The 11,826-nt window shown below is 32.3% G+C and overlaps 3 protein-coding genes across 3 annotated transcripts; 1 reads left to right on the forward strand and 2 right to left on the reverse strand.

Moving 5' to 3' along the window:
* Positions 1-1,129: 1,129 nt before the first annotated feature.
* Positions 1,130-3,004, forward strand: LOC145619507 (peroxidase 60-like). The gene is made up of 4 exons (XM_081674213.1): positions 1,130-1,419; positions 1,536-1,715; positions 2,039-2,204; positions 2,336-3,004. The coding sequence occupies exons 1-4, from the start codon at positions 1,189-1,191 to the stop codon at positions 2,737-2,739; spliced, it is 981 nt and encodes a 326-aa protein (XP_081530339.1). The 5' UTR covers positions 1,130-1,188; the 3' UTR covers positions 2,740-3,004.
* Positions 3,005-4,686: 1,682 nt separating this feature from the next.
* On the reverse strand, positions 4,687-6,250 carry LOC145619514 (peroxidase 57-like). Its single transcript, XM_081674224.1, has 4 exons — positions 5,970-6,250; positions 5,714-5,893; positions 5,318-5,483; positions 4,687-5,203 (listed from the first exon to the last, which is right to left on the reverse strand). The coding sequence occupies exons 1-4, from the start codon at positions 6,195-6,197 to the stop codon at positions 4,785-4,787; spliced, it is 993 nt and encodes a 330-aa protein (XP_081530350.1). The 5' UTR covers positions 6,198-6,250; the 3' UTR covers positions 4,687-4,784.
* A 3,298-nt stretch (positions 6,251-9,548) lies between these two features.
* On the reverse strand, positions 9,549-11,357 carry LOC145619522 (cationic peroxidase 2-like). Its single transcript, XM_081674236.1, has 4 exons — positions 10,987-11,357; positions 10,682-10,861; positions 10,352-10,517; positions 9,549-10,255 (listed from the first exon to the last, which is right to left on the reverse strand). The coding sequence occupies exons 1-4, from the start codon at positions 11,227-11,229 to the stop codon at positions 9,843-9,845; spliced, it is 1,002 nt and encodes a 333-aa protein (XP_081530362.1). The 5' UTR covers positions 11,230-11,357; the 3' UTR covers positions 9,549-9,842.
* Between the last annotated feature and the right edge of the window lie 469 nt (positions 11,358-11,826).

Below are 11,826 nucleotides of genomic sequence, written 5' to 3' on the forward strand. Positions count from 1 at the left end.
TTTCGATATGGTGATAATCTTTTGGAATAGAATATTTATTTAACCGAATCCATCACACTTCAAGGCCATCTTGAATAATTTATTGGCCCGGCATGAAATTTAAAAAAAAGATCGAGGTCCTTAACAATAGAGTCGTATTTCATAAATAATACATCAGCAAAATAATTCATAAATTTTGAATTAAAAAGAAAGTCCATCAAAATTCTTCGTATCAAAAAGGTTTTTTTTTTTAAATTTTTTTATTTAACTTTTATAAATCAAATTATGAAAATAATTTTTTTAAAAAAATAGTAAAGGAATGGGGGCCAAAACTGTTGCTCAAGGTGCTCATGCTTATAGCCGATACCACATCACTTGTAATCTTTTATGTTTTCCTTTGAGGTACTCGACCATTTGCCTTATTTCAAATATTTCGATGTATTACAATGAGATAATTTTAGCAAGATCCAATATCACTATATTTTTTAATTTTTTTTCTTGTAAATTTGTGAGAATTCGTGGTTAAATTTTAAACTCTTGAACCAAGATTAGAATAAATATTTTTTTTCTTATATTATTTACCTCATACATTTTATCTTTCTATTTGGGTTCTACTTTTTACTTGACTTGTGGACTAAGTCAACTAACTATATAAAATCATAACTTGGGCAATTGGCATCCCAAAGTCAATGTTTGAAGTGGCCACATCAATACATCATGTTTGTCCACCAATCTCCAACCCACAACTAAGGTGCATGTATGATTTTAGCCCTTGTAGGCTTGTTAGAGACATAGTGGTAGACAATATAAATCCTTAAAACATGATATAATTATACCACTTGGAATTAACATACAAAATAAGCTAATAACGGTTCTACAAACCAAGTCATTGATCCGGGAATAAAATGAACTTTCTATTTGTGGACTGTCAACTAGTAGAAAAATATTGAAATTATTTTGACGACTTATTATGACCTTTTAGTGAAATGCACGTTATTTTAATTCGGAACAATTCGTACGTGCATACATGTATCAAAAACTTGGTCACGTCGTCCAGCCAAGCGTTACATCATGCTAAGTTCGTTACTACTTAGAAGATTTTCTCTATAAATACGAATCATTATTTCTGTTACATCATAATAATAACAAACACAAATATAAAAAATATTAAAAATATTTTCTTTTATTAAAAAAAAAAAAGAAAAAAAAATGGCTAGGGCTAGAACAAGTTCTTCCTCTACCGCGACACTAGCCATTGTTCTTCTCTGTATGACCCTGGTCGGTCAGTGTTATGGTCAGCTGAAGCAAGGTTACTACACCGGAAAATGTAGTGCCAATGTTGAGAGTGTTATTTTCGATATAGTTTCAAAAGCTTACCAAACTGATAAATCCATTGTTGCTGCTCTTCTTCGAATGCAGTTTCATGATTGCTTTGTTAGGGTATGTAATTTTATGCAATGTTACTTAACATGCATATTTATGTACACTAATATTATGAAGTGTTAAATTATTATTATAAATGATAGATTAACAAGTATTTCATTTTTGTTGAACAGGGATGTGATGCATCCATCTTGTTAGATGGAAGCACCGCGGAGAAAAATGCACCATCAAATGGCAGTGTTCGAGGTTATGAACTTATCGATGCTATCAAAACAAGATTGGAGCAATTGTGTCCTCAACTTGTCTCTTGTGCAGACATCATTGTCGTAGCAACTAGAGTTGCGGTTGCCTTGGTATGCATTACACACATTTGATTTAATAAATATGTTACAGCATATATTTAACATGATGATTTAATCCTGCCGGTAAGCTAAGACATAAACCAAGCAAAGCTTGGTAGAGTTGGTGGGGAACTCACCTTGTGACTTTGAGGTCATAAGTTCGAGCCCCATCAACTAGACAATGCTTGGGAGTAAGGGGATTCCCTTACCTTCCCCCTCTATTCTAAAGCATTGACTTGCGGAGCTGCTAGAATTACCGGTTCAGTAGGGTCTTTCATCTTACCTTTAAAAAAAAATTACGAGCTAAGACATAATATGTGGAATGAATCTTGTAGGCTCAAGGAAATTGGTACAATGTTGAAACTGGAAGGAAAGATGGATCATTTTCATCATCAACTGAAGCTGAAAATAACCTTCCTTCACCCTCAATCTCAGTTACAAATGCAATTAGACTATTCAATAGCAAGGGATTGAGCGCCAATGATTTTGTGCTTCTCTTAGGTATAGATATACTATCCAATGAAATACTTTAATTAATAAAATCAATTCAATTATTTCATATACATACAAACTATATAGCATGCATAATATTTATTAACTTATAATTAAAACGAGTTTTATATATACAACAGGAGGTGGTCACACCGTTGGAGTCATTCACTGTAGCAAATTCCTAGACCGGTTGTACAACTACCAAAACACCGGTAGAGCTGATCCATCAATGAACTCAGCAACTCTTACGTCGTTTCAACAAAGATGTCCTCGCAGTGGATCAAACAACTTTGTTTACGCGGACCAAACTGTAGGAAGTGAATTCAAGGTGGACAATGGATTCTACAAGGCAATTTCCCAAGGCAAGGGTGTGCTCGAAATTGATCAACGTATTGCAAGCGATTCACTAACCAAGAATTCAGTGAGTAGGTTGGCTTGGACTGGGGACTTTGCCACCCAATTTGGTACCGCTATGATCAATCTTGGTAGGGTTGGAGTCCTTACCCAGGGTCCGGTCAGGAGGAACTGCCGTCGTAACAACTAATACCACATATGTGTGTACCACAATATGCATGGTCGTTGTTCCTGGTGTTACTTTAATTGAATTTGACGGCTTAACTATCATTCTTTCAGTTCAAGCTATTATGAACTTGTTCGTTTTTTCATTACATTTCTTCATTTGTTTTTGATTTATATGTGATTTTGAGTATTATTAAGAGTGTTTGAATTATCTATGGAACTATATAAGTTCCAATCAACTTTCCTTGTTTTGTATTAACAAAAGGCTTATAATACAATGGGAATTATTACGAGTATTTTTATTTATATAATAATCTCTATTTCATCCCCTTTTTTTTTTTTTTTTTTGACAAGTCTCTATTTCATCCCTTTGTTTTTCATTAGTTCTCAAACAAATTCAAATAGTTAATGTACTCGTACAAAATACAAGTTTACATACAGAAATATGGGGAGGAATATGTCCTCATTAATTATACTCGTATCTACTTTCTCTCTTTCCAAATTTCCTCATTATTCTAGCTATTTGTTCAGTTTTCAAAAAAAATTATAAAAAAAATACTCCGTAATAAAAAAGACATCATCAATTAAACATATTTATTAGTTCATTATATTATAAGATTAATAAATATAAATTAAATTATTCAAATTTCAATAGTTAAATAGTTAATTCTATTCGAAAATAATCTCCAACTTGCATCTGATCATGCCTTAACTTTATGCCTCAAAAAAAAAAAAAAAAAAAAAAAAAAAGGGAAAAAAAATCATGCCTTAACTTTAGATTTTAAAAAATAGATCATTTTACTCTATCAATTGTTAGGACTTAAGATAATAAGTTCCCAAATTTTGCATGATGAATTCAAACTGTATTATTATTAATTAAAATTGACACATATTAATCAAGATTAAACAAGTAGTTGTACAGTTATTAATCAAAATTAAATTGAAGCTAGGATGATACATGTACGCGTACACTTTGGACGTACTTATCCATTGGATTGGACAAAAATAATAATCTAATTGAAGGGATGAATCATATAATGGTGTGACACAATAATGTTGGCTGTAGTTCACGTTTAGTTATGATTATGGAATGATTGATGATGCTAATTGAACATTTTGTTTATGTTTTAGTATATCCGCGTTATTTTAATACATTTGATAGATTATTAACTTTTAGTAATTCTTCTTTCGGTTATTATTCTATAGTTTTGCATAACACTGTCAAACAGCTTTTCCGCAATGTATTAAGGAGACAAGTCATATTATTGCAATCATGATCTGGTCTTAAATTATATACGGAGTATTCTACAAAGTTTTAATATATTGTTGCATTATTTTTATTAATCCAATAGTTGGAATTGATATGTTGGGATGACATTAATTTGTTGCAGAGCATCAAATCTCTAACTTTTAGATAATGTTAATCACTTATTAATTAATATAATCAAACATTAAGTAAATCAACCATCCAAATACATTAACAACATAAAAGAAAAAAAAAAATTTAACGCGTTTTGTGTGCGACTGGGCATATACCATATGGCCGCTTGTAAAAGAACAAAGTAACTCTATAACACTAACAAAGAAACCCTTTTAATACAGACCAAGTAACCTATAAAACACTAACTGAGTAATCCCTATAACACTGACCGAGTAACCCCTATACACTAATGATGTAACTCCCGCGATGGCTGGTTATAGGCCAGTGTGACCAGCCAAATATAAGAATTTATAAATAAAAAATTAGTTGAAATGAATTTCAAAATGTTTATTATATATATATATATAATTTAAATTCTCGAGCTAAAATAAAGCTTAGAATCTCCTCCAGCTTACATTGCTTATTTTTTAAGAAGAGACTCAATTAAAAATATTAAATATATAAATAACATTACAATTATGACAAAAAAATAACAAAGTAAATTATACAAGTATTTGTTAGAGATATGAGATATCGGAAAATATATCATACATATATTTTCCGATATCTCATATCTCTAACAAAATGAACAAAAAGAATTAAGAACTGCTTATTCCTCTAAAACAAAACGACAGGAATTTGCAATGTCGTCAATGTTTGTGGTGGTTAACAGCACCGCAGTATTTCCTAACCTCTCCTTGCTTTCCGGTGAGAACACCGATTCGGCCCATGTTAACCATGGCCGGGCCAAATCTACTCTCGAAGTAACCAGGAGCATAAGCTAGCTTTTTAACAAGGCTGTTGGTTAATGGAGAATTAGCAATGTTTGAATCGATCTCAAGAATTCCTTGGTTTACCAATAGGTTCTTGTAGTAAGTGTTGTCCATGCGATAATGAGTCTTGGGGTTGTTTTTGAAATAAACTTGGTTTTTACTCCTCCTTGGACATGTCTTCTTCAAGGCGTAGAGCATGTTGGAATTCATTTTTGCATCTGGTTTACCGGTGTTGTGGTAATTGTATAGACGGCTTTCAAACTTGTCACAGTGTGTAGCTCCAACAGTATGTCCTCCTGTATGAACAAACGACATTGTTATTATTATATATAGATGTACATGAGATTGTTGTACTAAGCTTGTTATATTTATATTGTGGATTAAATTGGTAAAGTTTAGTATGCACATACCTAGAAGAACAACAAAGTCCTCCTTACTTAGTCCTCTTGAAGCAAAAAGGTGGACGGCGTCACGTACTTGCATGTTTTCTGATGGAAGATTTGCAATGGCTTCACTTTGATGTGATTCAAAACCATCACGTCTTCCTGTTTCTACGAAATACCATTTACCTCCGGCCTAGTTTTGAATGTATGGGATAAGATTAGTTAATTATTTAAAATTCATTCAAAAATTATTGAATTAATTTGGTGTTGATAAACTAATTTTATGTTAATTAATTTCTTGTTTAAAGAGGTACACTATATTGTTACTTTACTTAAATAAATATATTTAGATATTTTGTATTATATATAAAAATTGATTAAAAATATCATGTTAATTTGATAAGTATGTGTTATGTTACTCACCAAAAAGACAGCACTTCTAGCAGCAATATTGAGTACATCAGCACAAGAGACAATTCCTGGACAAGCTTTCTCTAGAGCCGCCTTTGCGGCATCCACGACATAAAATCCCTTAAGGCTAAGATTGGGTGATGCTGTTTTCTCCGTTTTTGGTCCATTAAGTAGGACTGATGCATCACATCCCTATCAATAAGAAATAAACACAACATTAGTTTATCACCAAATCATTTAAACCAAATCAATTCAGGTTATTACTTACCCTAACAATGCAATCATGGAACTGTAATCGAATGAGACCAGCAACAATAGTTGGATCCCTAGCAAATTTAGCCTTAACTACGTTGAAAACAATCTCTTCGACATTGTAGTTCCAACATTTCCCGTTATAGTAACCAACTTGTAGTTTTTGCCCATAACCTTGGCTAACAAGGGTCACAAGAATGAGCCCTAGAGCTAAAGCTACAGAAGAAGAAGTACACCTCATCATTTTTTGTAATTAGCTTATTTAGAGATAAAGAAAAATGATCGAGATGATTATTGTGATCAATCAAGTGATGATGAGAATTGCTAGAAACTTTCCCTTATTTATAGTGAAGCTAAATATAATACTTAAAAGTAAAATTGTAGCAATTGGATTTAAATAATATGCTTATTAGTACTATAATTGGCTAATTTTATACATAGTTGAATAATGTTATGAACGTGAATTCTATTATCCCCTCATCAACTACTTATCATTATAGCTTAATTATCTTTAGAAAGAATAATTTTGGCTTATATCATGCCAAAAGTATGATTGGTACATCCAAAAACAGACATGCTTATTGACTTGACGAGTTTATTTAGCTATATTTCATTTGTTGGGTTAAGTTCATTGATCTTGTATTAGAGAGTTGACACGAATTTACTGTTTTTCCAAGTCAAATTATAATCTTAAAAATAATATAATTAGCAATTAGGCTTATGTGGAAGGGCAATGGCACATGGATTTGTGACAATATGTGAATTATTTTGTATATTATATGGTTTTATATCATTATATGAAAAGTACTTGGGTTACGAGTAATCATTATTGTACGTGTTTGAACGGTTCAACGGCTTCAACCCAGCACATATGATCTGCTAAGAATGTTTTTAACTTTTTCCTTTTATAATATTATCAGATAAAAAATTAATAATTTGGGTAAATTATACGTATTTTAGTTTATATCTAGCTTAGCTGGCTCAAAATTTACCTTGATTATTTATATATATGCGCATGTATAAAGTATCTATAGCTTGACTTTTCTAATCAAACTTTTTAATAAATTTGAGAGTTTTCCTATTGTACGTAAATTTGAGTAGTAGTTTAATTTCAACAGAGGTTTTTCAGTGCGGCAAGCCACATGGTGCGGCACGGGTTACTTGTATTTTAGGGTTACTTGTATTCTGGGGTTACTTGTAGGGTGTTGCTTGTATTCTGGGGTTACTTGTATGGGTTACTTGTATTATGAGGTTACTTATATGTGTTACTTGTATCATGGGGTTACTTGTATTCTGAGTAACTCCTATAAGTAACTCAAGACCAAAATCTCATACCAAACCAGTAATACCCTACAAGTAACCCCTGATCAAAACCAGTAACAGCCATACAAGCTACCCTATAATACAAATAACACATATAAGTAGCTCCTGACAAAACCAGTAACACCCTACAAGTAATCCCGACCAAAACCAGTAACACCCATACAAGTAACCCCAGAATACAAGTAACACATACAAGTAACCCCTGACAAAACCAGTAACACCCATACAAGTAACCCCAGAATACAAGTAACACCTACAAGTAACCCCTGACAAAACCAGTAACACCCTACAAGTAACCCCGACCAAAACCAGTAACACTCATACAAGTAACTCCAGATTACAAGTAACACCTGACAAAACCAGTAACACCCTACAAGTAACTCTTGCCGCACCATGTGGCCAGCCACATACAAAAATTTGTATAATTCCAAATATATAATGCATGGAAGTTGCAAAGAATGAATTTTAGCTAGTTCGTTGCCATATTATATCTAAACCTAACAAAATTAGCTCGGTGATATTTGACTATCAAAACCTAAATTCTTGAAATTGACTCGAAGTGAATTCAATCCGATCCTAAAGTCATATATATATAGCCTAACACAACGAATAATGTTTTAATTAATGTGTACGATTTTAACCTTAAAATGACACCTCCGCAATTTCATCATTTTCATTAAGACAACACGTAAAGCATTCTTAGGTGAATAGTAATATATACCCAATACATGCATTTTATTTGACACATATATATACCAAAAAAGAAAAAGAAAAAAAGGACTTAAGGACATGCATTACTACGACTCTAAAGTCCAAACAAATAAACGGCTCCACCTCTAAGCTGCGCCCCACTTAAATCCAAGATTATATCTCGAATAATAATCATCGTATATATGTATATATATATATATATATATATATATATATATAATATGCTTGAAAAATGAAATTAATTATTTCACGTAAATCATTATCAACGTAACTAACCTGTCTAGTGGTGTCTTCTAGCTTCACGTACTACTTGTCTTATTTCATAGCTTCACATGCATCGATAGATATCTCTAGCTTCTTATTTCATTTCTATTATGGACTATGACTTCTGAAAACACAATTATATTGAGTGCTTCACCGACACGGTTGCTATATACTTCGTATTATTAACCTAGGTAAATTATATCACTTTTCACTTTAATTTCTTCCTCGAACAATACGTGTTTTTTTATTCATTTTGACTTTTGACACAATTTATACGCTTGTATTTGACCATATGTTTTCACAAATATATATAAACATATGTTTAGTATGAATGTATTGTTGAGTTGGCTATAATAAATAATTTCAAATGTCTTATACAAAGACATTTTTGCTGGCTACATATCTTAGGGCCTGTTCACATTTACAGAACTGAGATGAACTGAACTGATTGGAGCTGAACTGAACTAAACTAAACTGAACTGAATTGAGCTGAAATGAATATTTTATGAGAGAGGGAAATTAGGAGTTGAACTGAAATGACTGATTGGAGCTGAACTGAACTGATTAGAGCTGAATTGAACTGGAATTAAGTAAATGTGAACAGACCCTTAGATAATTAATTTTGTTAATGATCAAGTATGTGTTTTAGTATATATGTGGCAGACCAAAATTGGTAATTAAGGTATCTTGAAAAGAGGGAGGCCACTTCTTTACAACATGTACGAGAATGAGATGTATTTATTTAGTTATAGTCGATTCATGTAGATGATGCTTTGGCTGTTTGGCTTAGGTCCCCAGTCACTATCAAATTCTTAATGTAATTTCTAGTAATCATGAATGGCACATGTAATAATTAATCTAAAATTGTGAAGATAAATTTTAATTTCAAAATTTGTTAATACTAATCTTCTACGGAGTATGTGCGTATTAAAAAGTGTTCCTAAACAGTTATATTCTAACTAATATTTGCGTAGCGACGTAGCGTCTTCTTTGGTAAAATTGGGAAGATTATTACAAAAATAACTATTATTAATACAGTATTAACTAGTTTTGTAACGCCTTTTTGCGTGCGTGTGACATGTTAATAGAGATATTTGCTTATAATTATTTTTAGGAGGCATCTCAATAAATAATTTAAAGTAAGGTTAGGGCGTAGGCTAATAATACTGTGATTGAATTGTCGATTCAAGAATTCTAATTAAATCATAATATCAAATGACATAATAAAACGTACATTTTTTTGAGGGAGTTGGAATGCAATTAAGATTAGAAAAGGAGAGCAAAAGGCAAAACACTATTTGTTTGTGTCGCGTACTTACGTACAAGCAAACACAATTTTAAAACTTTTTTTGATTATTCCATAGAATAATAATGGCACTTATAAAGGTTAACAAAATATGTCCCTACTTTTTTTTTTTCTAGGTAATGCAATGATGAATGAATCTAATTCAGCGCATTACCACATGGAGTTTCCCATGCATATCAACTTGCTACGACCCACCTTCTATTGATACAACAACGACAACCACAACAACAACAAATAATAACAAATAGCAAATGACAAAAATTAAAATTGGATTGAGAAATTAAACTAATTGACGGAACCACAAGATTTTCTTATCTCCCCTTGGTTGCCTGTGAGAACTCCAATCCTAGCCATCTTGACCATGGCCGGACCGAATTGGTCTAGGAATTGATTAGGGCTTTTGGCTAGTCCGATAACTAGGCCTCTAGTAGAGGGATTTGATGCCAAGTTTTGATCAATCTCCATTACGCCGTTGTGTGCTAGAATTTGCTTGTAGTAAGCATTGTCAATCTTGAAGTGGCTATTTGTTGTTTGGTCTAGGAATGTTTCATTGTCAATTTTACTATTTAGAGGACATATCTTTTGCAAAAGTTGGAGAAGAGATGGGCTAATAGTACAGTCTGGTTTTTTGGTATTTCGAAAATTATATAAACGCTCTTTGAATGAGTGACAATGTGCAGTTCCAACAGTATGTCCACCTGTAAGTAAAATGTATACAAAATTAACCATAAAAACAACTTCATTTTGATATAATAATTTTCAATTAGATCATACAAATGATAGTTTATATTTACCTAAAAGTACGACGAAATCATGCTTGTTGAGTCCTTTCTTAGCAAACAATTCAATGGCTTGAGGTACTGGCATTGTTGGTGGAGGAATGTTTGCTTGTGCTTCATCTTTACGTGAAACAACTCCGTCTCTTCTTCCGGTTTCTACTTCATACCATTTTCCTCCTGCCTACATTCACACCAAGCAAAATTATGTTGGCATGTCCTTTTATCATTATTGCTTACTTTACCCTTAGAAAGTCTAGAGCTTGAGCATCCAATTAAACATATATGAAGCAAAATCTAGGTATATATACGTACAACAACTAAACAAGTAATCCTTTATTAACTTACCAAGGAAATTGCAGCTCTAGCACCTATAACAAGAACATCTGTACAAGAGACGACTCCTGGACAAACCTTCTCAACTGCTTCCTTAATATCACTAACAGTCTTGATACCACCAAGCCCTTTATTAATTGGCGCTGTTTGTTCTGTATCTTTTCCATTGAGCAATATCGATCCATCACATCCCTTTATAATTGAATCACACAAGTAAGTGAAACATGTTTAATAAGCTATAAATTAAAATGAACAAGATTAACCTTGTAATAGATAATTAAAAGACTGAAGTAATTATGTAAGTTATAAGAACAAACCCTAACAAAGCAATCGTGGAATGATACACGAACAAGATCAGACACTGTATCTGGATCAGCAGTAATTTTTTGCTTAACTACATCATAAATGACCTTTTCAACGTTGTGTCCACCGCACTTGCCATTATAAAAACCAACTTTAAGTTGTCCATGAGGACTATGAGCATGACAATGGGCAAGGCCAACTAGGGTCACTAATATGAGCCCTAGAAAGAGCACTGAAGATTGCGAGGTTCTCTTCATTGTCTCTAAATATGCTCACTTACCTTAGTTTGTTATTTGAATCGACACAAAAAATATATATACACTACTAAGTTTAGTAGCTTGGTATAATGAAATTGAGTGAGCAACTTATCCACATTTTATAGTGAATTAAAGTAATGTTTGGAGGTGTTTGGGTTGAATTTTCCTAAGGGAGTTGTTATACAATTATAATCACGTGCTTAGCCATCAAGATAAAGTTGTCGGCTATGAATATTTAAACGTACGTAGCATGGTAAATATCAAACACTAGACAGCCGCCACCCTATGTACTATGTTAAATTTAAACCAATATATTGCAGTTTAATAAACGTTGTAATTGTGTATTTTTAAAGGAAGTGTCTTGTAATACTTGTAAAAATTAAAATTTGAATTATTTTCATATGCTATGTGTTCCTTGGTATATCGTACAATTTTGTCATGTTCGTTTCAGTATATCGTACGATTTCTTATGACAATTCATGTTAGTCGATCCCAAATTATTTTGGGAGTAAGACTTTGTCGTTGTTGTTGATATGTTCCATGGTAGTTGCATCTAAGGAAATACTAAACCGTATAGAATTTAACATGCCAAACTAA

The sequence above is a fragment of the Chenopodium album genome, chromosome 3 (genome assembly GCF_948465745.1).
Source record: "Chenopodium album chromosome 3, dcCheAlbu1.1, whole genome shotgun sequence".
Taxonomy (NCBI): domain Eukaryota; kingdom Viridiplantae; phylum Streptophyta; class Magnoliopsida; order Caryophyllales; family Amaranthaceae; genus Chenopodium; species Chenopodium album.

Coding starts and splice junctions, on each gene's coding strand:
- LOC145619507 (XM_081674213.1), top strand. CDS start 1,189: ATGGCTAGGGCTAGAACAAGTTCTTCCTCTACCGCGACACTAGCCATT. Junction 1,420..1,535: donor TTCATGATTGCTTTGTTAGG/GTATGTAATTTT, acceptor TTTGTTGAACAG/GGATGTGATGCATCCATCTT. Junction 1,716..2,038: donor CTAGAGTTGCGGTTGCCTTG/GTATGCATTACA, acceptor TGAATCTTGTAG/GCTCAAGGAAATTGGTACAA.
- LOC145619514 (XM_081674224.1), bottom strand. CDS start 6,197: ATGATGAGGTGTACTTCTTCTTCTGTAGCTTTAGCTCTAGGGCTCATT. Junction 5,484..5,713: donor CTAGAAGTGCTGTCTTTTTG/GTGAGTAACATA, acceptor ATTCAAAACTAG/GCCGGAGGTAAATGGTATTT. Junction 5,204..5,317: donor GGACTTTGTTGTTCTTCTAG/GTATGTGCATAC, acceptor TTGTTCATACAG/GAGGACATACTGTTGGAGCT.
- LOC145619522 (XM_081674236.1), bottom strand. CDS start 11,229: ATGAAGAGAACCTCGCAATCTTCAGTGCTCTTTCTAGGGCTCATATTA. Junction 10,518..10,681: donor CTAGAGCTGCAATTTCCTTG/GTAAGTTAATAA, acceptor GTGTGAATGTAG/GCAGGAGGAAAATGGTATGA. Junction 10,256..10,351: donor TGATTTCGTCGTACTTTTAG/GTAAATATAAAC, acceptor TTTTACTTACAG/GTGGACATACTGTTGGAACT.